Consider the following 24,505-nt stretch of genomic DNA (forward strand, 5'->3'; position numbering starts at 1 on the left):
CGGCCAAGTCCGCTTCCGCTCGCGTTCCGCCGCGCATGCGCGCACCCTCTTGGCCCTCGCGGCACCCCGTAGCCGCGCGCCCAGCCGAGCCGACGCCAAGATGGCGGTTCTGACAGACGGAGGGCGGCCGCGCCGGGGGTCCCCGGGGCTGGAGCGGAACCGCCGCGGCTGAGCCCCTGAGCTGCCCTCGAAGCAGGCGCCCGGCCGCCGGGACCCGGGACATGGTGCGATCCGCGCCGGGTCGCCGTCGTCGCCGCCGCCGCTGAGCTCGCGGGCCGCGCCGGGCTCGGACGTGGGAGCGGGAAGATGTTTTCCGCGCTCAAGAAGCTGGTGGGGTCGGAGCAGGCTCCCGGCCGCGACAAGAATATCCCCGCCGGGCTGCAATCCATGAACCAGGCGCTGCAGAGGCGCTTCGCCAAAGGGGTGCAGTACAACAGTGAGTGCAGGCCGGGCGCGCTGGGTCCCTGCCGGGGGACGTGGAAAGGGGGCTCCGAGGGCACGGGTGGAGGAGGGCGCTGCCCCGCAGGGTCCCCAGGCCCGGGCTTTGGCGACTGGGACTTGGCAGACACCAGGGCCCTGTCGCGCCCCCGGGGCCTGGCGGTCTGCGGGGAGACGTGGCAAGTCCTGTTGCTCCGTGTGAGATGTGCTGAGCCCTTACCTGTGGCAGGTACCCTAGGGGTGTTCACTTGGGCTCAGGAGGTGATGTCGGGAGGTGATGCCAGGCTGGAGGCGAGGTCCTGGAGGACCCCAGGGCCGGAGTGGGGGGCGCCTGGGCCCGTGGCGTTCCCCTCTGACCGGTGGGTCATTCCCGAGGAATACGGGCACGTTAAGAAACCTGTGCGTTTAGTTTGCACGGTAAAATTCGTCCAGGCGGTTCCTGGTGCGTTCTGCGGTGCCCTGATTGGCCCGGATAACCTCGTCCAAGAGTGATTCTTATATAACGTGGGGAGAGCTCTGTGGTCTGTGACGCTTGAAGGGGTGATGGGCTCCCCGTCAATGAACCACGTGACAACCTGCCCAGGGGCGGTGAGATCCAGCTGGATGTGGTGGTTTGAGCTTTGGGATTTTTCTTTGTAGACTTCGCATTCAGTTTGAAGAGAATATCATCTACGCCACGCGTTCCTGCCCCCCTCTTCTTTTTTTTTTTTTTTTTAAGAAGCATTTGTAAGGGATATATTTGGAAAAAGCTCCAGAAGGCACAGAGACTCTTATTGTAGGAGACTTCTCTTCCCCCGAGGGAAGGAGGAGTTATTTTCAGACGCCCTCGGAGCCCAGGACGTTTCCAGTCCTGTCATAAATTATGTAAAATGTATAGCTCCTGAGGCTGATGGTCCTCTTGGCCTCTTTTAAGGTTTTCCATCTGGCTGGCCTTTTCCTAGCATTACTTAAAGGACTTCTATGTTATCTGGTTTTAAATTGTTTTCCTTTCAAGTGTTTGCATATATTGCTACAAGATTTTGGGTTCCTCCCTACCCCCGCCCCCTTTGCCACTTTCAGGGGAACTTTCTGGTCCCTATGATGACATATTGAGGTGGTACCATGCAATATTAAACTAATTAGAAAGACCTTTGTGCAGGTTTGATTTCTTTACATTTATTTATTTTTGAGAGACGGTGCACGAGTGGGGGAGGGGCAGAGAGAGCGAGGGAGACACAGAATCTGAAACAGGCTCCAGGCTCCGAGCTGTCAGCACAGAGCCCGACGCGGGGCTCGAACCTGTGAACCACGAGATCATGACCTGAGCCAAAGTAGGATGCTTCACCAACTGAGCCAACCAGGGCCCCTAAAGACCCCCGGGCAGGTTTTAAAGAGAGGTATTTTAGATGTAGGTGTATTCAACTCTCAATTTTGTATGCATTTATCACATTCAGAGAAGAGAATGGTAGGTAAGTCGAGTTACTCATTTGTACAAAGCTTTAGAATTTCCATTTGGCTCCCTTATTTACTTTTATTACTTAGAGTATTATTTTAAGCTTAATTCTAGTTGTGTGGAAATCAGAGCTGGAAACTGTAAACTTTTCACCTTCTGAAAAGCACTCCCTGACGGGCACATCCCCTGGCGAGGGTGGTTAGGAAAAAGGGGGAGGTGCCATAGAGTTGTTCCAGAGAGGTGAACCCAGCCTCGGGTGGTTGAGGGACAGGCTGTGACTCCCTACAACTGCAGCAAAGGTGGAGAAATGGAGAGAAATCTCATTTAGAGGGAGATTGGCCCAGTAGGTGAACAGTGTGCAACTTGGAAACTTTGATTTCCTTCATTTATTTATTTTCCAAAATACCTTATTTAGGGGAAACCAGCCAGCAATCTGATGAATATAGGTTCAAGATATTTACACGCAAGGGTTGATGGTTTCCAAGTGTATCTGTTGCCTCTTACGGAACCTTGTCCTCCTAGGGCAAAGTTTTCTTTTAAATTGCTGTGATAATAGAGGTGATTCATGTCATATATGCAAGAGCCCCAGCACACACATCAAACTTAGAATCAAACCCGAATGAGACATTGGACCATAATTATACTTTGAAAGTTAATTGCATTCAAAGTGGAAGAAAGGATGTTACCTGACTTGGTCTATCCTTTCTACTCTGGACACGATTTACTGACCGTGTTTAGTGAAGAAGCTTGAACTGGGGCACCTTCCCAGGTCAGGAAACGCCAGTCGTAATGGAACTTGTCAGGACTGCACTCCTCACAAAGACAGCGTCCAGACACTGGGACAGCCAGAGTCCTGGCCAGTTGGATCTCAGTGCTAGAATTTAGAAATGGACTTAAACACTTTCTCACTGAAAAACCTTCTGAAAGGCTGATTGCAGGGTGAGAGCTTTTCCAGGGTAAGAAGGAAACGGCTTTAAAATCATATCAAGACTGTATGAACAGACAAGTCATGTTTGAAAAAGAACCAAAAAGAACAGCTAGGAATGAGAAACACGGCCGTTAAAAGCAAGAAGCCAGCAGTCAGGTGAATCAGCGTAATAACCACACTAAGGAGAGAATTCACGCCTGGAAGGGAGTTGTGTGGCACAGGAATGGAGCACCCATGGGGTACAAGTTTCACACAAGATTAGCAGGAACGGGGAAGAAGCAATATTTGAGGGAACGAAGGCAGGGTTTTCCAGAATCCGTGAAGTACGTGAAACTCCCAAGAAGTCCCAGTCCAGGGTTTTAAAAACATCCTGCGAGCGTTTCAACATCGAAGTCCACGAAGCAGCCAGAGCCCAGCCCGCCTTCAGAGGAGCAGCCCACACGCCACCGAAGCAGCAGTCCCGTTTGCAGCCTGAGGGAGGTCCTCACCCGAGGAAGCAGTTACTCGCGAGTGTGTGTGCTTCAGCTCGTTTGCAGTCTGAGCCGGACCGTTTGCTGTGCACAGGCGCCCACTGAAATAATGCCAAGGTTGTGCGCGGGGCCGATGGAAACGGCGCTCGGGACACGGGGGTGGGGTTCAGAAGGCTAAGGTGAGCGCCGAGACCGGTGAATATGTGGGGCGAGATCCAAGCAAGCTCTGGTCGTGGCCATCACCGCGATGGTGACTAACATGGTCCAGGCGGAAGGAGGGACTGATCCCCTGGAGAGACTCACGGAGCCCGGGACCGAGCCGATCCGAGTTAAGGCATTGGAAAGGCCTTGTGCTGTTTACAAGGAAGATAAAGAGATTAATTAACTTGAGATGTATCACAGCAAATGTGGATGAATGTTAAAAATTTAAGTTACTGGGCGGGAGCGCCTGGATGGCTCAGTCCGTTGAGCGTTCCACTCTTGATTCCGGCTCAGATCACGATGCCAGGGTTGTGGGATCAAGCTCCGTGTCAGGCTCCGCACTGGGCATGGGGCCTGCTGAAGATTCTCTCTCCCTCTGCCCCTCTCCCCGGTGCCTGCTCGCTCGCTCTCCCTGTCTCTCGATGAATGAATGAGTGAATAAAACTAAATTTAAAACAATACAATTCAGTGATCATCAACACCCCACGTACTTGTGGTCACTGACTTAGGAATACAGTTTGGAAATTTAGGCAAAACACAAAGAATAAACCCCAAGAAAGGAGAAGGAAGGAAATGACCAAGAAAAAAGCAAAACCCGTGACTCTTTTTTAAAAGAATCAATTGAAATGTTCACCAGAATGGGACATGGTGTGTGTCTGGTAAAGCAGATTCTGGAGAGATTGATAAAGAAAAAAGACAAATGTCACTAGTGATCAAGAGTCCGCAACTATAACTACAAGGTTTTAAAATGCAAAATGTTGGGGCGCCTGGGTGGCGCAGTCAGTTAAGCGTCCGACTTCAGCCAGGTCACGATCTCACGGTCCGTGAGTTCGAGCCCCGCGTCGGGCTCTGGGCCGATGGCTCGGAGCCTGGAGCCTGTTTCCGATTCTGTGTCTCCCTCTCTCTCTGCCCCTCCCCCGTTCATGCTCTGTCTCTCTCTGTCCCAAAAATAAATAAACGTTGAAAAAAAAAAATTAAAATGCAAAATGTTCTGAATAATTTTGGGCCAGTAGAACGGAAAACTTCGAGTGGGCAGTGTCCTAGAGAATGGCCCCTAAAGCCGACCCTGAGAAATACGAAATCTGAGATCAGAGAGCCGAGCATCACACTGATGGAGAAGACACAGAGGGCAGGGGCACTCAGCCTGCTTCCTGCACTTGGTAAATCCTGCTGCCAGGACAGAGGAGGACAGTACCAAAAGGGTAACCGTCCGGTCCTGTCCATGGGCACAGAGGGAATAACCCAGTGAGAAGCCGGGAAATCGGATCTAGAAAGTCATCAAAATATTCATAACAAACCATTGTATCGAGACCAAGTAGGACTGCCCAGGAGTGCACAGATTAATAGAAAAGATACATTCTACGCTTTACCAGCGGGTTAAAGGAGAAAAAGCATCACGATCTCAGTAGGTGCAAGATCTGATAAAATTCAACGCCCATTCGGGATTTACAGAAAATAAAAAGAGAAAACCCACTTTTTTTTTTAAAGATTTTTATTTTTTAGTAATCTCTACACCAACATAGAACTCGACCCCACAACCCCAAGATCAAGAGTCACATGCTCCACCATGTGAGCCAGCTGGGTACCCTGAGAAAACCCACTTCTTAAGAAGCAAACTAGGAACAGAAGGAACTTCTTCTACCTGTTCAAGAGTATTTACCAAAACCTGCGTCCGTATATACTAATGAGACATAGGAAGCGTTTCTTTTCAAATCAGGACCAAGGCAAGGACTCCCCTCTTTCACTGAGCTTTCCACTAGGACATAGAATTCCACCCAGCACAAGAAAAAATACAAGTGTGGAGCAGGGGCAGATACGTGCCCTTCTAAAGGGAAAAAAATTAACATAAAAATAATGAATTTTCCCAGGGTGCCTGGATGGCTCGGTCAATTAAGCGTTGACTCTTGATCTCAGCTCGGGTCTTGATCTCAGGGTCATGAATTCAAGCCCCACGTTGGGCTCTGCGCTGGGCATGGAGCCTACTTTAAAAAGGTGTGGGTGTGGGTGTGGGTGGGAAGTCTCCCTTTGTTGGGACACTGTTCTGTTTAGGAAATGGACTTCTCACGCCTTCTTTACCACAGCGCCCAACCTCTGTTTCTGGCAGCGTGATAAAGTTAGTGAGCTGAACAGCCCTTCCCTTAAAAAACTTAAAAAAAAAAATTTTTTTTTTAATGTTTGTTTTTGAAGGAGAGAGACAGAGTGTGAGTGGGGGACGGGCAGAGAGACAGGGAGACACAGAATCCGAAGCAGGCCCCAGGCTCTGAGCCATCAGCACAGAGCCCGATGTGGGGCTCGAACCCACGAATGCGAGATCATGACCTGAGCTGAAATCGGATGCTCAACCAACTGAGCCACCCAGGCTCCCCAGAAAGCATTTTAAAAGTTTGAATAAAACATTCAGGAAAACGTCGACGCATCACTCAGTTCTGAACTCGGATAAGGGTTGTGCAGCTGTCTAGTGCACGTTTCTTAAAAGCAAAGGGGGTGATGTTGGGAGGGAAGCCAGCTCTGCAGCCGCCTTCTCCCTGAGGCCCCTGCCTGACCCTGGCTGGGTGCTGGTCCCCGTGGGGCAGGAGGGAAAAGCCTGAACCCATTCTAGAAGGGGCCTCTCCCAGGAGAGCCCCGCCCAAAGCCAGGTCTGTGCGAGCCCAGCGGGTGACCTCCGAGAGGGTTTGCCTCTGCATCATCAGTGTGGTCCCAAAGTCTGAAACGGAGGATTTACTCAAGGGCTTCCCAGGTTGTTAGCGTTCCGAACAACGGGCAGAAATACCACAGGTGCCTTCCGACGGCGGCTCCAGCCCGGACCTTGGAGAGGCTGCGGGGATAAAGTTCCAAGAAACTGGAGCTGCTGGTGGAAGATCAGGAAACCGGCAGACAGCGGTGGGAGCAGGGCAGGCTGACAGCAGGCCCTGGCGGCTTCGGGGCTCGGGCTTCAGGGGATCCGGTCGTGCACGTCAGTAGCACCGTAACGGCTCTGAGTGGTGAGGTCGCGACGCGGAGCGCGGGAGCGTTCTGTGGTGTATACGGCGTCGGGTCCGCTGCACGCCTGAAACTAATGACGTGTTGTGTGCCGACTGCCCCTCAGTGACAAAGTCAGTACGTAGAGTGTGTTTAAAGAAGTGGAAGAGGTTTCGGGAAGTGAGCGGAATCCGAAGAGCATAGAAAAAGGCCAAGTAGGTTTGAAAAGGAGCCTGCCTGGGGAAGCTAAGACCAGGGAAAGCGCGACCATGAAGTGAGAGTCTGACGCCATCAAAAGCAACATCCGGAGAGGGGCGCCTGGGTGGCGCAGTCGGTTGGGCGTCCGACTTCAGCCAGGTCACGATCTCGCGGTCCGTGAGTTCGAGCCTCGCGTCGGGCTCTGGGCTGATGGCTCAGAGCCTGGAGCCTGCTTCCAGTTCTGTGTCTCCCTCTCTCTCTGCCCCTCCCCCATTCATGCTCTGTCTCTCTCTGTCCCAAAAATAAATAAACGTTGGGAAAAAAAAAAAAAAAGCAACATCCGGAGAGTGAAGGACAGCCAGCTCCTGGCCTGCCGCCGGGACGCGCTGGGGGCTCCACGCTCGTGCTCCCGCCCTCGGGGTGAGCTGCGCGTGGCCTCTGTCCACCCACCCTCACCGAACGCGTGTCTCGTGTGGGTCCTTAACGTGGGGGGTGCTCTCCTAAAGCGACACGCTTCCTGCAGGGTGTTCAGGCTCGTGACAGGGACCCAGGGCATCCCCAGGGCTGCACTGACAGCACAGACACGTCCTGGCGGCTCTCCCCGGTTCTGCCGGGTGTTTGGCTTCTGGCTGGAATCGCGTCTAGACTGCCCGCGGCCTTGAGGGCAGTGAGTGGCTTGTTGTGTCCCATCTGGTGATGGGATAAAGTGGGAGCAAGAGGAACGCCCCTGGTCTGACTGGAGGTGCTTCAAGTTGAAAGCAACTACCACGTCCTGATGGCGGAAGCTGGGGAGGGTGGCGGGGGTGGGGTGGGGTGGGGGGTGGGGGGGAGTTGATGTCCTGATGGCGGAAGCTGGGGAGGGTGGCGGGGCGGGGGAGCTGACGTGGTGACCACGCTTCGCGGGATGAGTAGCGAGTGTCCGAGAACAGGGGCCTTGGAGCAGTACGGGTTGCAGGAGAAAAAAGCCGGGCGGCTGGGGGTCCAGGCCAGGGCTCTGGACAAGCTCCTGCTGGCCTCACCCAGCCCCGGGCTGTGAAGCACCAACCGCCGTCCACACTGCTGCGCCGGGCACCTGCGCGGGGCCCAGGAGCATCGCGGGGTCCTGGCGCGGGCTGCCCATCTCATCCACGGCTGCCCCGCCTGCCCCTCGTGTCCCCGCACTCGCTGCCTGCGGGCTCGCTCGCTGCCGCGTGCGCACTCCTGGCACACGGGCCGCCACGTAAATCCACGTCGGACCGGTACGGCACAGAACACGGGCTTGCTGCCGTAACCCCACGTGTGCGGCCTGGAAAGTGCTGGCGCTCTACAAAATCGTGTGCTAAAAATACCAGGGCTGTGAGAAAGTGGGTTAAGAGCAAACTCCCAAAACCTAGGGAGCCTCCTAAGAACATCAGCTGCCGCCCAACCCCTCCGGCAGCCTGACCCTGGCCCTGACTCAGGGAGTCAGGGGTCCCCAGGACATCTGGCTGTAGGCAAGACGGCTCTCCGGCAGGTGTAAAGTCCGAGCCCGGTTTGACTCCGTCAGCGCCGGGGGGGGGGGGGGGGGGGGGGGGGGGGGGGGGGAGGGGGGGGGATGTTTAGGGGTCGTGGACAGGGAGGGAGAGCAGAGGGGCCGGGCTGCCGGGACACGGACGGTGTGGTCTCGTCCACGGGCCGAGCAGGGGCCCGACCCCTTGCGGGGGGTCTCCCAGCCAGGCCGCTCCCCGGCGCTGGGCTCCTCCCTGCTCGCCAGCCACGCGGGCCACGCTCTGTGTGGAAGGGACGTGGGTGGCAAGTGGGCTCCTGTCGGTGAAGTTAAAGTCTGCCGTTGGTTTGATTTGTTTACCCGCTCTGTCCTCCCCCCCCCCCCCCCCCCCCCCCCCCCAGTGAAGATTGTGATCCGAGGAGACAGGAACACGGGCAAGACCGCGCTGTGGCACCGGCTGCAGGGCAAGCAGTTCGTGGAGGAGTACATCCCCACGCAGGAGATCCGGGTCACCAGCATCCACTGGAACTACAAAAGTGAGGGCAGGCCGGGGGCGGGGGCGGGTCGAGGGTCCGCCCTCCCGAGCTGTGCGGCGGGGCTTCTGTTGAGGCTCCCTAGGCCTCGGCCCCCCGGAGACGCCTCCCCGGCTGTGCTGTCCTCACAGAAACCCTGTAGACCTTGAGCGCAGAGGGCCGCAGTGGGGGCACCCGTTAAAGCCGTGCTTGGTTGTCCTGAAATCCCCTCCCGCGGGAAGCTGCTCCAGAGACACAGACGAGGCAGCGGTGGGGGCGCCTCGTGGGGGGCTGTGCCAAGACCCCCTCGGTTCTGAGACCCTAGAGACCACCAGAGGGCTCAAGTTCCAGGTTTACCACATGTGACGCATCAGGGAGTGCCGGGGGGGGGGGGGGGGGGGGCTGCTGCTCCCGTTACAGCCGGCGCTGCGCCCACATATGCTCCACCAGCAGGAAGGACCCCTCTGTCCCTTTGAACCCCGCCCCTTCACCTTTGCAAGGCCAAGGTCACGCGACGGACAGAGCACAGGGCACCTCGAGGCCCCTGGTTGCAGCCGAGCTGCGGGCGCTGTTGCCCCCGGGACAGCACGGCGGCCCCGTGGGCGGCAGGGCAGTGGCTTTGCGGGTTCAGAAATCACGAAACCAAAGTCCTTTGAACCATTTTAAACATCCGTTTTTATTGAAAAAAAAAAAAAATGTAGTTGTCAGCACACGGGGTCTTTGTGGAAGTTCCCGCTTCCCGCCACATCCCAGGACGGCTGCGTGGATCGGCGCCACCCCAGTCATCAGCTGGGGCTGGCGGGGCCTGAGGGCAGCCGCCCACGGCACCCCTCCCCAGCGGGGGCGAAGCTGGCCGTGCCCCTCAGCCTGGGGCAGGTGTGTGGCGATTCCCCACCTCTCCCTTTCCCCTCGGGACCCGGGGTGGAGCGGCGAGCCACCGTCCTGCCCTTGGGCCCGGGCCTGGACTGGACATTCGCGGGGTCGGCCCCCTGGGTCCCCCGCACCCCTTCCAGGTCGAGCACCGCCAAGGAGGGTCTGAGGGTCTCTTCCCTGTGAGGAAAAGGCAGAGCACAGAAAGGCCAGTAGTTCTGAGCAAGCCTGGCAGAGGCGTCCCGACGGCCTGCACGAGGGCCCCTCCCCTCAGGGGCCTGTCCTGGACCAGCTCCACCCACGGGTTGGGTGGAAACTTGATGCGGGGGGGGGGGGGGGGGGCAGCTAGAGTGGGCCCACGTCCCGGGGAGTGAAGTTGAGGCCGGTTGCTGGGTGAGCGTCGGGCCTGAGCACCATCAGGCCCACCGAGGCCTGACCCAGCACCCAGAGCCTGCTCCCCAGGTGCACCTGCAAAGAGCACCTGGCCATGTGGACCCGGGGCAGGGACAAGCCCGCCCCAGGGACACCTGCCGGAAAGGGGTGGCATGTCAGCTGAAGACAGGCCAGGATGGCTCGCTGCGCCTTAAGCAGGAGCCTGAAGGAGCGACGAGTCTCCCTGCCGTCCGGGGAGGGGGGAGGAGCCGTGGCTCCTACAGAGGCCGGGCGGGGGGGGGGGGGGGGGGGGGGGGGGGGGGGGCGGTCCTTGGAGAAGGTGCTGAGGGAGGAGCGCAGTGTCTCCTGGCGGGGACCCACCCTTGAAGAGTGGGAACAAACCTGGACACCTGGGCAGCCCCTAAAAGCCCCTCTGCCCAGAAGGTCGACGGTCATGTCGGGCACTAATCTTTGTATCCCCCCGTTGTAGCCACTGACGACATCGTGAAGGTTGAGGTCTGGGACGTAGTCGACAAAGGTAAGTCCTGTCTCTTTATTACAAGTACATTTTCCTGATGCTTCGTCCATTCTGCGGAGCAGATGTCCCCCCTCCCCCACGCTCACGCTTTGGGCGTGTCCTTGTGTGAGTCACGGGAACCTCTGGGTTCTCCGCAGCCACAGGGCGGACACAGGAGCGTGTGACCAGAAGGTCTGCCCCCAGGAACAGCCAGGGGCTGTAGCAGGTCTGGGCTTGTGCTGCTTCCCTGAGTTTCTGCATCTGAGGCCGCTCCCTCCTGCGTCCAGGGTGGCGGGGCGGACGCACAGCAGTGACCTGTAGGGACCTCGGCCTCTGCTGCTTAAATGCACGTTTCACGCACTGGGACAGAGCACGCGGCCGTGGGGCAGACACGGACCGGCAGCGGCTGGGCCCCAAAGCCAGAGGCCTGCACGAGGCTGTTCTAGAAGCCCTTCCTGCAGCAGTGCCCCTCATGTAGTGCCCTGGGCCCGGAGCTGAGGACCAGCTCCTGGGCTTCTGAAGCTGCCAGCCTCCAGGGGCATGCGCCCACGTGACTGCTGCCCCACGGTCGCTGACGGCGGTGGTGTCTCTGTGCTCTCACAGGGAAGTGCTCCAGCTGTCAGGACCACACCCCAGTGCGCCTGGTGAGGGGGGCGGGCATGCTCCCCCTTCGGAGCCCTCTCCTTCCCTCCTCTGTGTTTCTGGGCAACACAGAGGAGCCGGTGCCCCATGTGCCGGTGCCCCATGTGTGCCCTGTGCTCCCGAGCACGGTGTCACCCCTGGCCTGGGAGGCTTGCCGTAGCCACAGGTGTCCTCAGCAAGAAAGGACGGGCTGGGTTCTGGTGCCGAAAGTGCAACCCCTGTCCCCTCACCATCGTCTTCGGGGTTGGGTGGGTGTAGGTTGCCAGGCCCGACTCGGCTGCCGTAGGACAGCCTGAGGGTGAGCGGGAGCTCCAGGCAGGCCAGGAGGCTTAAGCCGCGGGGCCCCTGGTGAGTGCTCAGCATCCCTGCAGCTCCGTGTCGCCTGGTCCCCTCCACCACCCCAGCCCGTTGCTTGTGGGACAGGGTGTGAGCGTGCACAGCAGCAGAGGGCGTCGGGTTTGAGAGCCTGGTGGGAAATGCAGAGTGGCAAGGAGGCGAGGCCCGGCGAGGCTTGGAGCGCCCCGAGAAGGGAGGGCACCCGGGAGCAGCCTTGTACCCCAGGGCAGCGGAAGCTCACCGAGAGTGTCGGTGGTGCTGGGATGCGGCCCTGTGGCCCGGGAGCGGCCACCAGGAGGGCGCAACGTGGCCAGCTGCCGTCAGACAGGGACCGCCCGCCGCGCCCCATGGGCCCCAAAGGCAGTTAGAGGGTCAAAAAGAAGCTGTGGGGACAGGCAGCAGCTGGTGTGAACGCGCCCATCTATAACGGTGATGGTGTGGAACTCTTTATTCCTCAGGACCCGCTGGAGTTGGCTTTAGCTCCTTGGCGCCGCTCAGGGCCGGGCCCAGCTCGGCCGGCACCAGCACCAGCTCGGGGAGCCTCTCTGGCCTCCAGTGCAGCACCTCACAGGCCGGGCCGTGCCAGCCTGTGCCAGCCGGCAGCGCCCTTTCAGGGCTGGGACCTCTGTCGATCCGGGAAGGAAGTGCCCGAGTTCGAACCAGAGCCCGGGTGGGGGCGTTAGGGCGATCTTGCTGAGCGGCCCCGAGCCCTGCCGGACGTCCCTCCAGTCTAGGCCAAGCTCTTGGAGCCCCTCAGGGCCTCTCCTGGTGAGGTCGGCGGCTACAGCTGCCAGGAAGGTCTCTGTAGGGTTGCGGCCGCTTCCTGGCGCTGGTGGGTTTGCTCCAGTGCCCGCTGTGGGGGCCGCGGCTCCCCGGGCCTCCTCCTCAGTAGAGTACGGCGCCTGCTGGAGGTGGGGGCCGGGCACAGGGTGGGATGTGGGGAGCCGCGTCCCTCCCTGGAGCCAGTTTCCTCTGTGACTTGTCTGTCTTCTGACCAGGGAAGTGCAGGCGGCGAGGTGACGGCCTGAAGGTGGAGAACGACCCCCAGGAGGTGGGTAGGCCGTGTCCGGCCACGGGGCCCACACCACTCAGATGGGGGTTGGGACCCTCCCCGGGACTCCAGTGGCACCAGTCGGCCCCACTCCTCGTGCGAGCCTGCGCCGCCCACGGCTGTATTTTGGGATGGCCGGGCCTGCCTAAGCTGCTGGCCTGCAGGGAGCTTGAGCTGAGGGCTGTCGAGGTGCACCGGTCAAACCGCGTGGCCCCACGCACACGTGGGCACGAGTGTGGCTCTGAATGGGCTCTCGCTGTGGCCACCACTCTTGACACAAAGCAGTCGGGCAAACCGGCACCCCTTCCCTTCGAGGGAGGCCTTCACGTTGTTCCCAAGGGCCCTGCTCTCTGTGTCCTCCTGCCCGTAGATGGTCTCACGATTGGCAGGCAGCCTCCTTGATCCCCTCTAGGGCAGGAGGGTTAAGTGACCACCTGGTCCAGGTCCAGGTCTGGCCCTTTGCGTGACACTTTGCCCCTGGCCCCAGCACCGCAGCCTGTGTGCGTGCAGCCCGCGGCCCTGTCTGTGTGCTCTAGAAGGTTCTTTGCAAGTGTCTTCCTCAGTTCTGGAATGTACACCTTGCGATGGGGCGCCGGCTGCTCCAGCCCGCTCGTCCCTCTGTGTGGCGTGAAGTCTGTGAGGCCTGCGGGTGGGATGCTGTTGGCCGGTGGAGAAGGCCCTGATCAGGGGCAGAGCTGACGTGGCCCCGGGGCCTGAACTGTTCACTACTAGACCTTTTGACGCAAAGTTTTCTGACCCCCACCCTGGATAATCTCGTCTACGTGGTTTTTTTTCCCCAAAACGAAAATAGCTGTTGTCTTTTCAGATTGTGAAAGTCCTGTTCAGCCATTTCCAGGAGGAGACCGGGTTCTCGCCCCTGGGACTCTGCCCGGAGCACCCTCTCTTATGCCCAGTTCTCTCCTGTCCCTAGGCGGAGTCCGAGATGGCCCTGGACGCCGAGTTCCTGGACGTGTACAAGAACTGTAACGGGGTGGTCATGATGTTCGACATCACCAAGCAGTGGTAAGGGGGCACTGGCCGGCAGCGGCCGTCGAGGCTCCTAGGGCCTCGCCACCCGGAGGGCTCCCTCTGCAGCCCAGCGGGCGGTGGTTACGCCGGCATCGTGGCTGGTGCCAGACCACGGGAGCCTGTCCGTGGGCGTCGTGCGCTCCAGCAGTTCAGCCGCCGGGAAGCGGAGGCCCAGCCGTCTCTGGACGTCTCTGTGTGGCGGGCGGGCGGGCCGGGTGGGGGGCACGGCCCCGGGGGAGGCGCACCTCCCACAGCCCACGGCCTTCCCTGAAAGGACCACGCGGCGTCTGGCGGGATCGAGCGACCGCTTGTTTGGGGCTCCCCGAGGACACGCCCCACATCCTTTGATCACGAGGGGGCGCGTAGCTAGAATCCCAGCGAAACGCTACAGAGCAGGCTGCGGGGAGGAGCGTGGGAGGGGGCCACACGGGCGACACGAGCGAGCGGACTCCCCGGTCCCGCCTCTGCATCAGCCCGAGGTGGCGGCTGGCGAAAATGGCCTGTGGGGTCTAGCTCCGCCTTGAAATTCTCATCACCGCATACGTAATCCCGCCGTGAGAGGCTGGCCCAGGCGTCACTTGGTGCCGGCCAGGTTTTCCTCAGGGCGCCGCACACACAGATTCCGTCTTCGGGACACAGGCTCTTATACACGCATCCGCAGACGCTGCGTTTATCTGAGGGCACGTTCGCGCACGGTCGGAGGTGCCGGCCTTGCGCAGGTCAAGCTTTCACTCTCGGGAACCCGGAGGGTTCAGGCCCAAGGGATCTGACGGGGCCTCCCGTCAGCCCTCCCGGCCCGCAGGGATGCGGTCCCTCCCGCCGGGGACCCATCACTAGCACGTGCGCGGGAGGCCCCTGGGTGGCAGCAGGCGCACCTCGGAAGCGTGCAGAGCAGGGCGGTGGCCCCCACGGACAGACGTGCCTGTGCGAGAGGCGGCCACCCTGCTCTCCCGGGGTCGGCGCCAGGGAAGGCCGGCGTGTCTCCTGAATGAGCTGCAGTGGTCCCTGCCGCCAAGGCACCTAGAGGTGGTTTCCCCGCCTAGAATCTGCGAGGGCGCAGCTCTGGGTAGGCCCTCGGCATCCCCGAAGCTCCCCGCGGCCTTTGCCCAAGGCCAGGAAGGACCACTGGCGGGAGCAAGGGTGGAGGGGGGAGGTGCTGTGTGCGAGGGGCAGCAGGAGCCCGCCCGCGGGCCTGGGGCAGGGACGGCAGGGGCAGGTCAGCCCGGACGGGAGCAGCCGCGGCACCCTCTCTGTGGTGCCACTCTGTCTGGAGCCTTCCCACGGCGAACGAGAATGGCTCCTCTGAGCCCTTGTGGGGCGGCGGCGTTTTCCGTGGACCGCGTGGGCCGGAGCCAGGCCCGAGTCACTGGGCCCCGCGGCCTCGGACAGAATGCTGGAGACGGGCCCCAGGGCGGGAGGCGGACCTTTTGGTCCTTTGATAACAGTTTCAGTTACTGTGCCTCCCGGGAAAATGAAGTCCAGTCTGTCAGCACGGGCGTGCGTGTCCGCATCGTGCCCGGTGGCGGTCTCTGGGTCGGGACGCGCTTCGCACCACGTGTTGGCCCCACGGGGCAGCCGTGCCCCACAGGGGGTGCAGAGACACCTCACCCAAGGGACTCCCAGGAAAGGAGGTCGAGAGAGGCGGGAACCAGCGGAACCGAGGGCTCGGCCCTCCCGGCTCCGTGCGCTCCGGGTGAAGTGGCGGGTGGGGGTGTCACAGCTGACCCTGAGGACGTCTCTCCTCACCTGTACCCCCTCAGGACCTTCAACTACATTCTCCGGGAGCTTCCCAAGGTGCCGGCCCACGTGCCGGTGTGCGTGCTGGGGAACTACCGTGACATGGGCGAGCACCGAGTCGTCCTGCCCGACGACGTGCGTGACTTCATCGACAACCTGGACAGGTGGGTGGGTGGCCGGGAGACCTGGCACCTGGGACGCCCTCCTGCCCTCCCTCCCGCTCCTCGGACTCGAGGCCCAGCCGCATCCCAAGGGGCTCAGACTCCTCCCCCCTGCTCCAGCAGGGGCCCTGCTGCGGGCAGCGAGGGTCAGAGAGTGACTGGCAGAGGGTCTGCAGAGGGCAGAGTGGCTTCCTGGCACCAGGCAGGCCGGGCCGGGGCTGGGTGTCGGGGTGATGCAGTGAGGCCCCCCTCAGGGGCGTGGAGGGCCGGCTGGCCCGGGTGTGGTCCGCGTTCCAGAGGGGCTGAACCACCCCCCCCCCCCAAGCCTCTAGAACGTTCTGTTCCTCCTGCACACAGGCCCCCGGGCTCCTCCTACTTCCGCTACGCCGAGTCCTCCATGAAAAACAGCTTTGGCCTGAAATACCTTCACAAATTCTTCAACATCCCGTTCCTGCAGCTCCAGGTGAGCCCATCCCCGGGGGCAGAGCGGCAGCGCTGCTGCCCGCAGGTGCCGTCCCAGTGCAGGGGCGGGGCCACCCTCCCGAGCAGAGCCAGAGCCGTCTGCCTGGAATGCGGCCGCCGTGAGGGCTCACTGTGCCGGTGCCGGCGGCCCCGTGACGCCCACTCCCTCCCCCTCCGTCCCCCTCCGTCCCCTTCCTCTGCTCTGCTGCTAGCCTGAGACCCAGGCCTTTCTAGAATTTTCACGGATGTGGCTGCAGGAGAATGCAGGGATCCTTAAGATGTGTCAGGCCGTCTCTGACCGACAAGCCAGGAACTAGACGTGTGGGCCGGCGGGTGCCCCAGCCCCTCTCCCCCTGGACCCACCCTGAACCCGGCCATGGGCTTCACCGGGCCTGCTCGGGTGCCTCTTCCCCGTGTGGGCACAGCCTGCCCCCAAAGGCCCACAGGAGGGCTCTGCTCCCCGGCTCCTCTGACCCCCGCCTCGTGGCAGGGGTGGCCCCCGCTGGTGCGTAGCTGCGGGGAGAGCCCCGCCACGTCTCACCCCCACACACACTGTGCAGGCACAGTGCCTGGTATGCGGCCTGCTGAGTCCAGGTAGCACGCCTGCCCTGTCTCGCTTCCTTCCTCCCTTCCTCCCTTCCTCCTTCCTCCCTTCCTCCTTCCTTCTTCCTTCCTTCCTTCCTCCTTCCTTCCTTCCTTCCTTCCTTCCTTCCTTCCTTCCTTCCCAGACTGAGAGCGAGTGGGGGAGAGGGAGAGAGAATCCCAAGCAGGCTCCACACTGAGCACAGAGCCTGACATGGAGCTCGATCTACAACCCTGGGATCATGACCTGAGCTGAAATCAAGAGTCAGACCCTTGGGGCCCCTGGGGGGGCTCAGTCGGTTAAGCGTCCAACTTCAGCTCAGGTCGTGATCTCGCGGTTCGTGAGTTCGAGCCCCACGTCGGACTCTGTGTGGACAGCTCAGAGCCTGGGGCCTGCTTCTGGTTATCTCTCTGTCTCTCTTTCAAAAGTAAAACAACGTTTTTTAAAAATTAAAAATAAGTAGATGAAAGAGAGAGGAACACTCAACCAACTGAGGCACCCAGGCGTCCCTCTGTTTTCTTAATAAACGTTTTACTCTGGAGCAATGTTAGGTTTACACACAAGGGACAGGGACGGTGCAGAGGGCTCTCACACCGCCCGCTCAGTTTCTTCGGTACCTCTCTCCAAACCACAGGCAGCGAGGGTCCGCCGACTGCCACCCGCTGCCCCCCGAGGTGTCCCGCTCGGGCCCGGCCCCACCTCCCACGTCGTCCTGAGCCTGCTCTGGGCTGTGCGATCGCCATGAGCCCCGTTCAGGGTCGAGGCTCTGGGCTTTCGGGGAGAAGCCCGCAGAGGTGACTGCCCTTCTGGGCACATCACCGCAGGACTCGTGACCTCTTGTCCCTGGGATGCTGGCCCGGGGCCCCTGTGCAGCCACAGTGGTTTCCATTCTTTGTCCAGAAAGGCGTGGGCTTGCCCGGGGAGGTGGTGGTCTTTCCTCTCCTGTCCTTCTGTCTTTGGAAGGAAACCAGGGCCCTGCAGACAGGGTGGTTGCCGTTTGCGGCTGGAGGGAAGGCTGGCGTGGGCCCATTTCAAGGCAGTGTCCGCGGTCACTGCACCCTGCCCTTCCTTCGGGGAACCCGCATCGTTGTCATAGATCCCTGTAGCTACGACCCGCACACCCATGTGGAGGTGTCCCCTGTACCTGGCGGGCCACACCGCGTGTCGTGTCGCTGGAGCAAGCGGCAGAAGGTTGTGCGGCTGATGCACGGAGGCGCTGAGGCGCTGAGCTCCGGCCCCACAGCCGCGTTCGCACGTCGGGGCTGCCTGGACCTCTGGAGCCGCGTGTGGGCGGGGTGCCGTCTTCCAGTGGGTGGGGGGGATGCTAACATCAATGACCTCGTCCTCGGAGCCACGGCGAACCGCCTGGGTGTCGGACGAGGCCTTGGGCGCCATGCCCCGTGCTCAGCTGCTGCTTAATTCCTCGAGGGCTGGCCGAGCAGGGACACGAGGCTGAAGGGGTCTGCTTCCCCCGTAGAGAGAGACGCTGCTCCGGCAGCTGGAGACGAACCAGCTGGACGTGGACGCCACGCTGGAGGAACTGTCGGTGCAGCAGGAGACAGAGGACCAGAACTACGACATGTACGTCAGCCCCGGGGGCCGCCTCGGGTCAGACCTGCGGGCAGGCTCTGCGGGAGCACCGAGGGCTGGCCCGCCACGCACGCCTCTGAGCGGGGGTCTGCCTAGGAGACGGCAGCGAGGAGAGCCCCCACCCGGGTAGACCCGGCAGCTTGGGCCGGTCGTGTTGCTCAAAAAACCCGAGTCACTTCCTCCTCGGATGTGGCCGTGCACAGGCTGGAGCAAGGCAGGGGGAGTCCAGGCCCCCGAGGGGAGGGAGAGGAGGGCGGCCCTCGCGGTGAGATCAGCCCCGCAGCCCTCCCCGTTCCCTGTATCGGGGTTCTTCATCGTTAACGCGCAGCGACACCCTTGCTTTCTAGAACAGGCAGCTTACGTGTCAGGTGGAGCCCACCTCACCTCGGGAAGCAGACGCTCCCTGGGGACGGACACCCTGAGGCCCTGCCCCCTCCCCATGTCCACCGTGCAGATTGGGGCCAGGCCTTAATTGACCTGACGGGCCCCCAGGGGGCCCCAAGCTGACAGGGGTAACCAGGGTACAGCTGACCGTCTGTTTGCCAGACACGGTTGCCGTTCTGGGCCACGGTTCCCACTACCCCGGGCCGAGTGTCCACCTGAGCCCCTGGCGAGACCGGCCATCCCCGATATCTTTCGCTGGGGCTGCCATGGGTTTGAGTTCGGTTTCCCAGATCAATGGTGATGTAGAGTAGGGCTCTCGGAGGCCTGACCTCGGGGAGGCTTGTGGGGCAGGAGTGGGAGCTCGGTCCTCGGCAGCGGAGGGAGAGCGGTTCGGAGCAGAGCGTGTGCCCTGCCAGCGGCACGGCTGAGTGGTGCCGAGCGCCCCTGTCCGCTGCATGCTTGGGGTCCCGTCCGCCCTCCACAGTTCCCCAGGGAGGCACGCGCTCTCTCGGGCAGGTGTGACCCGAGCTGCCCCCGAACAGACCGGTGCCTGCGTTTTGTTTGGTGCGCAGAGAAGGCACGTAAACGTCGGAGCTGAGGCGGGGCACGCTGCTTCCCGGCCTGGGCTCCTGTCCTGGGAGCGCCGGCACCCCAGTAGGCGCCTGTCCCCCCGGGAACTCCGAAGGGCCTTAGGGTCTCCCTGGAGCCAGATCCGTTCGTTGGTTCTGGAACCGGCTCCAGCGGTTCTGGGGGAGTGAGTTTTCACACACTGGGGCTGCTTGGCCGGTCCCGGTGGGAGCCCCACCCTGGCGAGCAACTGCCCGCACCGTGGAGCCCGTCCCGGGGTTGACCCGCTTCCGTCAGCTCCTCTGGCTGAGAGCACGGGCACCCGGCACCACCCGGCCCCCTGCCCCCTGGGGTGATGGCAGCCGGAGAGTCCCCTGCGCTCACCCCACAGCCAGCCCCGGCATCAGGCAGCACTGCCAGGGGCCTGGCAGAGACGTCTCCACGACGCTTCCTGGAACATGGGGGCTAGGCCGCCGCAGACGTAGGCGGGCAGCCGGGTTCCGCCCTCACCCTGCCCTTCTTTCTCGCCTGCCCCGGAAATCCTAAGTCGGAGGTGCCGGTGCCCAGGGAGCTCAGCCGGCAAACGGGCCAGCTCTTCACTGCAGACCTCCTGTGGGGAAGCCTCCACGGGGAAGGCGTTGCCACGGGCTGGTGGCACTCCCCACGGTGGCCCACGAGCGGTGGGGCTCGTCACTGACTTCCAGGGGGACTCAGAGCCCCTGGTCTTGGCTGCTGCCTGTCTCGGGGGTTGGGGGCCTCCCCACCGCAGGTCCTGTGTCACGGGTGGAGAGCTCAGGGCATGAGCCAGGGGACTGCTACGCCCGCCTGTCAGCACCCGCCGGCACCTTCCCTGTGGTGCTCTGCTTGAGGCCTGGGGGGCAGGAGGGCTGATAAGCCCGAGGGTGAGGACTCTGCTGTCACCCGCAGCTCAGAGGAAGAGCCCCAGGGGAAGGCAGGTTGCTCACTGCCTGCCCTGTGTCCCCCCAGCTTCCTCGAGATGATGGAGGCACGCAGCCGTGGCCACGCGTCCCCACTGGCCGCCAACGGGCAGAGCCCGTCCTCGGGCTCCCAGTCTCCGGTGGTGCCTCCGAGCACCGTGTCCACGGGCAGCTCCAGCCCCAGCACGCCCCAGCCGGCCCCACAGCTGCCCCTCCAACCCCCCTCGGCCTGCCCCTGCCCCCCACCCCCCGCGGAGGCCCCACCACCTCCCGCAGCCCCCGCCCCGCGGCGCAGCATCATCTCGAGGCTGTTCGGGACGTCGCCAGCTGCCGAGGCGGCCCCTTCATCCCCAGGTAAGCCCGGGAGCAGCTCTTCGGGGTGGGCGTGACGGGCGATGTGGCGGGGCGCCCGGCCCCCCTGGCCCCGTGAGCTTGGAGACCGGGAGGGGGTCCCCGTCCTTCCTTCTGGCCAGGCAGCCCCGTGGCCGGTCACCTACATACAGCCTGGGACGGGCCCGGCAGGGGCAGGCGTCGGACAAGCAGGAACCGGCCTGTGCTGTCCACAGAGCCAGCCCCGGCCTCAGAGGCCCCGGCAAAAGTCCAGAACGTGGAGGATTTTGTTCCCGAAGATGGCCTTGACCGCAGCTTCCTGGATGACACGGCCCCCCGGAAGGAGGAGAAGAAAGTCGAAGCCAAGGTCTCACAGGACAGTGACAGGTGAGAGCAGGGGCCAGGCAGGTCAGGGCCCTCAGCCTCCCCTCTGCCTTCTACACCCCTGGGTGAGCAAAGAGGACAGGCCTCACCAGTCCAGCAGGACCTCGAGGGAAGGGCTCAGGGAAGCTTCCACGCTCCAGGAGGAAGCCCGCTCAGACCAGCCATCGGGCTGCTGACTGGCGGCTGGACCTGGGGCTCGTCCCCCTGCCACACGGAGGGAGCAGGGGCAGCGAGGCTGGCCCATAACACAGGTGGCCCGACCTGGCATATCTGTGGTGCCCCGTGACCTGCCTGTCCACACGTTCTTGGGCTGATGCCATTTGAGAGCGCTGGCGGAGGGGCAGCCTGTGAGGGCTCCCTGGGAGGTTGGGCCTGGCAGGGGGAGAGAGAGAGAGAGCAGTTCAGGCTTGGCCGCCCCACCCCTGCCGCTCACCCTTGTCACGGGTTCCGGGCCTGTCCTGCGCGGGCTCCCCCACGCCACACTGACCCCAGGTCAGACCCGCCGGTCCCTCCAGGAGTGAGAGTAACAGAACTGAGCCGGCAGCCGAGCCCCTCCACACCCACACCCTTCACCCGGCCTTCGTGCAGGAGGGCACCCACACTGCACGTAAATGGAGCAGCCCCCCCGCCCCCGACGGCTTCCTGGTGTGTGGTGGTATCCCTGCCCCTCCCCCAGGCCCCCACCTCGCGCCCCCCCTTCCGCCAGCTTGTGCCACTTTCCTGCCACACCGGTGGGTCCCCTCCGTGTCCCGCGTCCTCACGCAAGTGCCAAGCACCAGCGGTAGAGTGGCTCCCGGCCCGGTGCCCACACCCGGCAGAGAGGACATCCAGAGGTGTCCGGGGCACAGGGTGGGAAGTCGGACTCTCCGTACCCGCCTTGTGTCCTCTGACTGCCCTGCCCCTCCTCTGCAGCGATGGGGAGGCCCCGGGGGGGAACCCACTGGTGGCAGGCTTCCAGGATGACGTGGGCCTTGAAGACAGGCCGCCCGCGGGCCCTGTCCCCAGGAGAGACACCACTGCCAGCGAGGAGGAAGCAGCGGGGATGGCGGGGCACACCAAGGCCACTGCCGCGACCCCCCAAAAGTGCGCTGAGCCAGAGACCAAACGGTACGTGGAGGGGATGCGCCCTGGGGTGGGGGCGGCCGAGAGCCCCCTGACCTCGCCCTTGTCCCGAAGGCCATCCACGCAGGCCTCGAGGCCACCTAGGGCCGTGGAGTCCCGCCGGCCAGGTGTCCGCAAGTCCCACCGCCAGGACCCCTCAGGAGGCCGCGAGGAGAAGAGGGGTGAGCAGGTGGTGTCATCATCGTCATCAAGTGACCCCGAGGGGCCCATCGCCGCCCAGATGCTGTCCTTCGTCATGGACGACCCTGACTTCGAGAGCGACTCAGACACTCAGCGGAAAGCGGTGAGGAGGGGACGGTCTCGGTGGGAATGGCAGGATGGAGCAGAGAGGGCCAGGTGACGACATCCTGGGTTGAGAGCCCCAGACCAGCATGTGACCCCAGGGCGGGGTGCTGGGGCCCAATCCCATGACAGCACCCACCGAAGGGCTGCGGTGTCCCGGCTGCCACACCCGGGCCCTGCTGGCCACCCCGAGTCCAGGCTGGGCGTGGGGGCCCCTGAGGTGGCTGTCACCTGCCCGAGAAGCGCAGGAGCCATCCCACAAGGGTCACGTGACAGGTGGCCACCCAACCTGCCCCCCACTCCAGGAGGAGTTCCCGGTGCGAGAGGACCTCTCTGACGACACGGATGAGGACGCCCGCCCTGCCCAGCCGCCCCCGCCCTCCAAGCCCCCCGTGTCCTCCTTCAGACTGAAGAATGACTCGGACCTCTTTGGCCTGGGACTGGAGGAGACGGGCCACAAGGAGATCAGTGACGAAGGTAGTTGAGGGGCTGGGGGTCCCACCGCCACCTGCCGAGTGCTTGCCCGGGAGGTACCTGGCAGCCGGGAGAGTTGGCCTGCTCTGTAAGCCCCTGGAGCACCCATGGCTCCCCGTGGCCCTGGCCCTGCCCTCCATCCTGGGCCCCGACCTGCAGTGTCACCTGGGACACGTCCCGGAAGTTCCTTGTCCCCCAAAGCGGAGGAGTGGGGCTTGTGGTGGGTCGGCCCCATGGCGAGAGAGCGCCCCGGCCGCCCGCATAGCCCGGTAGTGCCCCCCGTGTGCTCTCCAGCCGGTGCGGCCCAGCCCTGGGGTGCACTGGGGAGGCTGCGGGGCCCACGCGGTGTCTCCTCTGTGCAGAGAAAGAGGGCAAGCCTCCCTCGAAGGAGAAGAAGAAGAAAAAGAAGAAAAGCAAAGAGGTAGGAGCCCTGCCTCCCACCTCCGGGCGCCCGCTGGGCAGTGTGGGGTCCCGGCGTCCACACGGCCTGAGCCACCCCCCTTCCCAGGAGGAAGAAAAGGCCGCGAGGAAGAAAAGCAAGCATAAGAAGACCAGGGACAAGGAGGAGGGCAGGCAGGAGCGGCGGCGGCGGCCCAGGGGCACCACCGAGAGGACCGCGGCCGACGAGCTGGAAGCCTTCCTGGGGGGTGCGGCCCCGAGCGGCCACCTCCGCGGGGGCGGGGACTACGAGGAGCTCTAGGCCTGGCTCCGCCGACGGCGGCCCGGCGCGGCGCGGGGATGGCCGCGGGCCTGCTCCACACTCGCTGGGGAGGCTGGGCCCGCCCTGCACCGAGCCGGCCAGCGGGCAGCGGGCAGCGGGCAGCGGGCTGGGCCGTGCGGGGAGCCGGCCCCCAGCGCTTCTCAGGGATGGGACTGAGGCCGAGGAGGCCGCAAGGCTGTTTACAGGGCGGGGCGCGTCCTCGTCACCGGCCGGCTCCTGCTTGCCCCTGGCCCGCCGCGCTCGCTCTCCTGGGCCCCCCACGCGCGGGCGGGCTCCGCTTCCTGCCCCTTTCGGCATGGGGGGCAGACGCCAGGCGGCACTGGCGCCTTTTCCCGGGCCCAGGGTCCAGCTTCGCACCTGCGCTCGGGCTCGCTGCCGGCCAGGCCGGGAGGTCGTCAGACACTGTTTCTCTCGTGTTCCTCCACCACTCCACTCTGACCATAAAGCTCTCCTGTTTTACCGCGTCTGTGTGTGCTTCTCCCTGTGAGCCGCCCCGCCTGTCCCGGGTGGCCCTGGGTTGGTGGGCAGGTCCTAAGCTCCCTGCCCTTCTCCCGGAGAGGCAGCTGCCCACCCCCCCCCGCCCCGCCCCCAACCCATCGGAGGCCTTCTGGCACCACGTGGCCCGGGGAGCTGACCTGCAGGAGACTTCCGGGCAGGCCCGGCCCCACGTGTGCCCGGTCTTGTGCAGGCTGGCCAGTACAGCCATTGTCCTTCACACCGGTCCCAGCCCCCCCAGGGCTGGGCAGCTGCACCCAGGAACACCCGCGGGCCTCTGGCCTGCCGAGGGCAAGCGTGCATCTGCTCTGCCGGCCTCTGGAAGGCGCTGTCCTGTCCCAGCCACCGTTCTGCCTCTAGCCCTGCTGCTCCCTGCATACCCCGGCCCCTCTAGCTGCGACCAGCGCCCACCCCCCACCCCACGGTTGCCATGAGAACCGGGCACACGGCAGGGGGCGGGGGTGGTAGCCGGGCCAAGTCGGTTTCTCACCCTGGAGGCTGCGGGCAGGGGCTGGGGACCAGGCACCAAGCTGACGTGGTAGGGACTTCCTTCAGCCCACAGCCTACAAGATCTCCTGTCCTCGTGGAGCCCGGTAAATGTGCGGATCAGGCCGACACGAAATGAACTTGCCCAGGGCCCTGGATCTAATGGACCTACGTGGGGCAGGTGTTGGCCTTTGGAGCCAAGGGCATCCATGACTCAACCCTCCGCAGTTAGACGGTTCCCCAGCTCAGCATCTGGTTTGGGAGGGGCTGGTGGGACTGGAGAATGGAGATCACCATGTGGTTTGTAAGTGGCCCACGTGCAAACCTGCCCAGGGCAGTGACAGTCCTCCACGCACCTCGACTCTGATCC

The 24,505-nt window shown here is 62.8% G+C and overlaps 1 protein-coding gene across 4 annotated transcripts; it reads left to right on the plus strand.

Annotated features, from left to right (window-relative positions):
• The first annotated feature begins 36 nt into the window (after nt 1–36).
• RABL6 (RAB, member RAS oncogene family like 6) lies at nt 37–23,618 on the plus strand. 4 transcript variants are annotated; one of them, XM_043566316.1, is made up of 15 exons: nt 37–436; nt 8,492–8,626; nt 10,335–10,382; nt 12,338–12,390; nt 13,322–13,413; nt 15,180–15,320; nt 15,675–15,780; nt 17,840–17,943; nt 19,891–20,195; nt 20,408–20,558; nt 21,468–21,662; nt 21,732–21,960; nt 22,265–22,436; nt 22,796–22,854; nt 22,942–23,618. In XM_043566316.1, the coding sequence occupies exons 1-15, from the start codon at nt 307–309 to the stop codon at nt 23,131–23,133; spliced, it is 2,112 nt and encodes a 703-aa protein (XP_043422251.1). In that variant the 5' UTR covers nt 37–306; the 3' UTR covers nt 23,134–23,618. The 4 variants fall into 4 exon arrangements, with proteins under 4 accessions (XP_043422251.1, XP_043422253.1, XP_043422252.1 ...); XM_043566318.1 differs by lacking the exon at nt 8,492–8,626 and having other exon boundaries at nt 39–436; XM_043566315.1 differs by having other exon boundaries at nt 74–436; nt 21,468–21,960.
• The last annotated feature ends 887 nt before the right edge of the window (nt 23,619–24,505 follow it).

The sequence above is a fragment of the Prionailurus bengalensis genome, chromosome D4, assembly GCF_016509475.1.
Source record: "Prionailurus bengalensis isolate Pbe53 chromosome D4, Fcat_Pben_1.1_paternal_pri, whole genome shotgun sequence".
In the NCBI taxonomy this organism is placed as follows: domain Eukaryota; kingdom Metazoa; phylum Chordata; class Mammalia; order Carnivora; family Felidae; genus Prionailurus; species Prionailurus bengalensis.

Bases quoted from the DNA above. Each gene is read 5' to 3' on its own strand.
- RABL6 (XM_043566315.1), top strand. From the start codon at position 307: ATGTTTTCCGCGCTCAAGAAGCTGGTGGGGTCGGAGCAGGCTCCCGGC. The intron at 20,196-20,407 runs GTAAGCCCGGGA...TGCTGTCCACAG, and splicing joins GGCGGCCCCTTCATCCCCAG to AGCCAGCCCCGGCCTCAGAG. The intron at 22,855-22,941 runs GTAGGAGCCCTG...CCCCCTTCCCAG, and splicing joins AAAAGAAGAAAAGCAAAGAG to GAGGAAGAAAAGGCCGCGAG.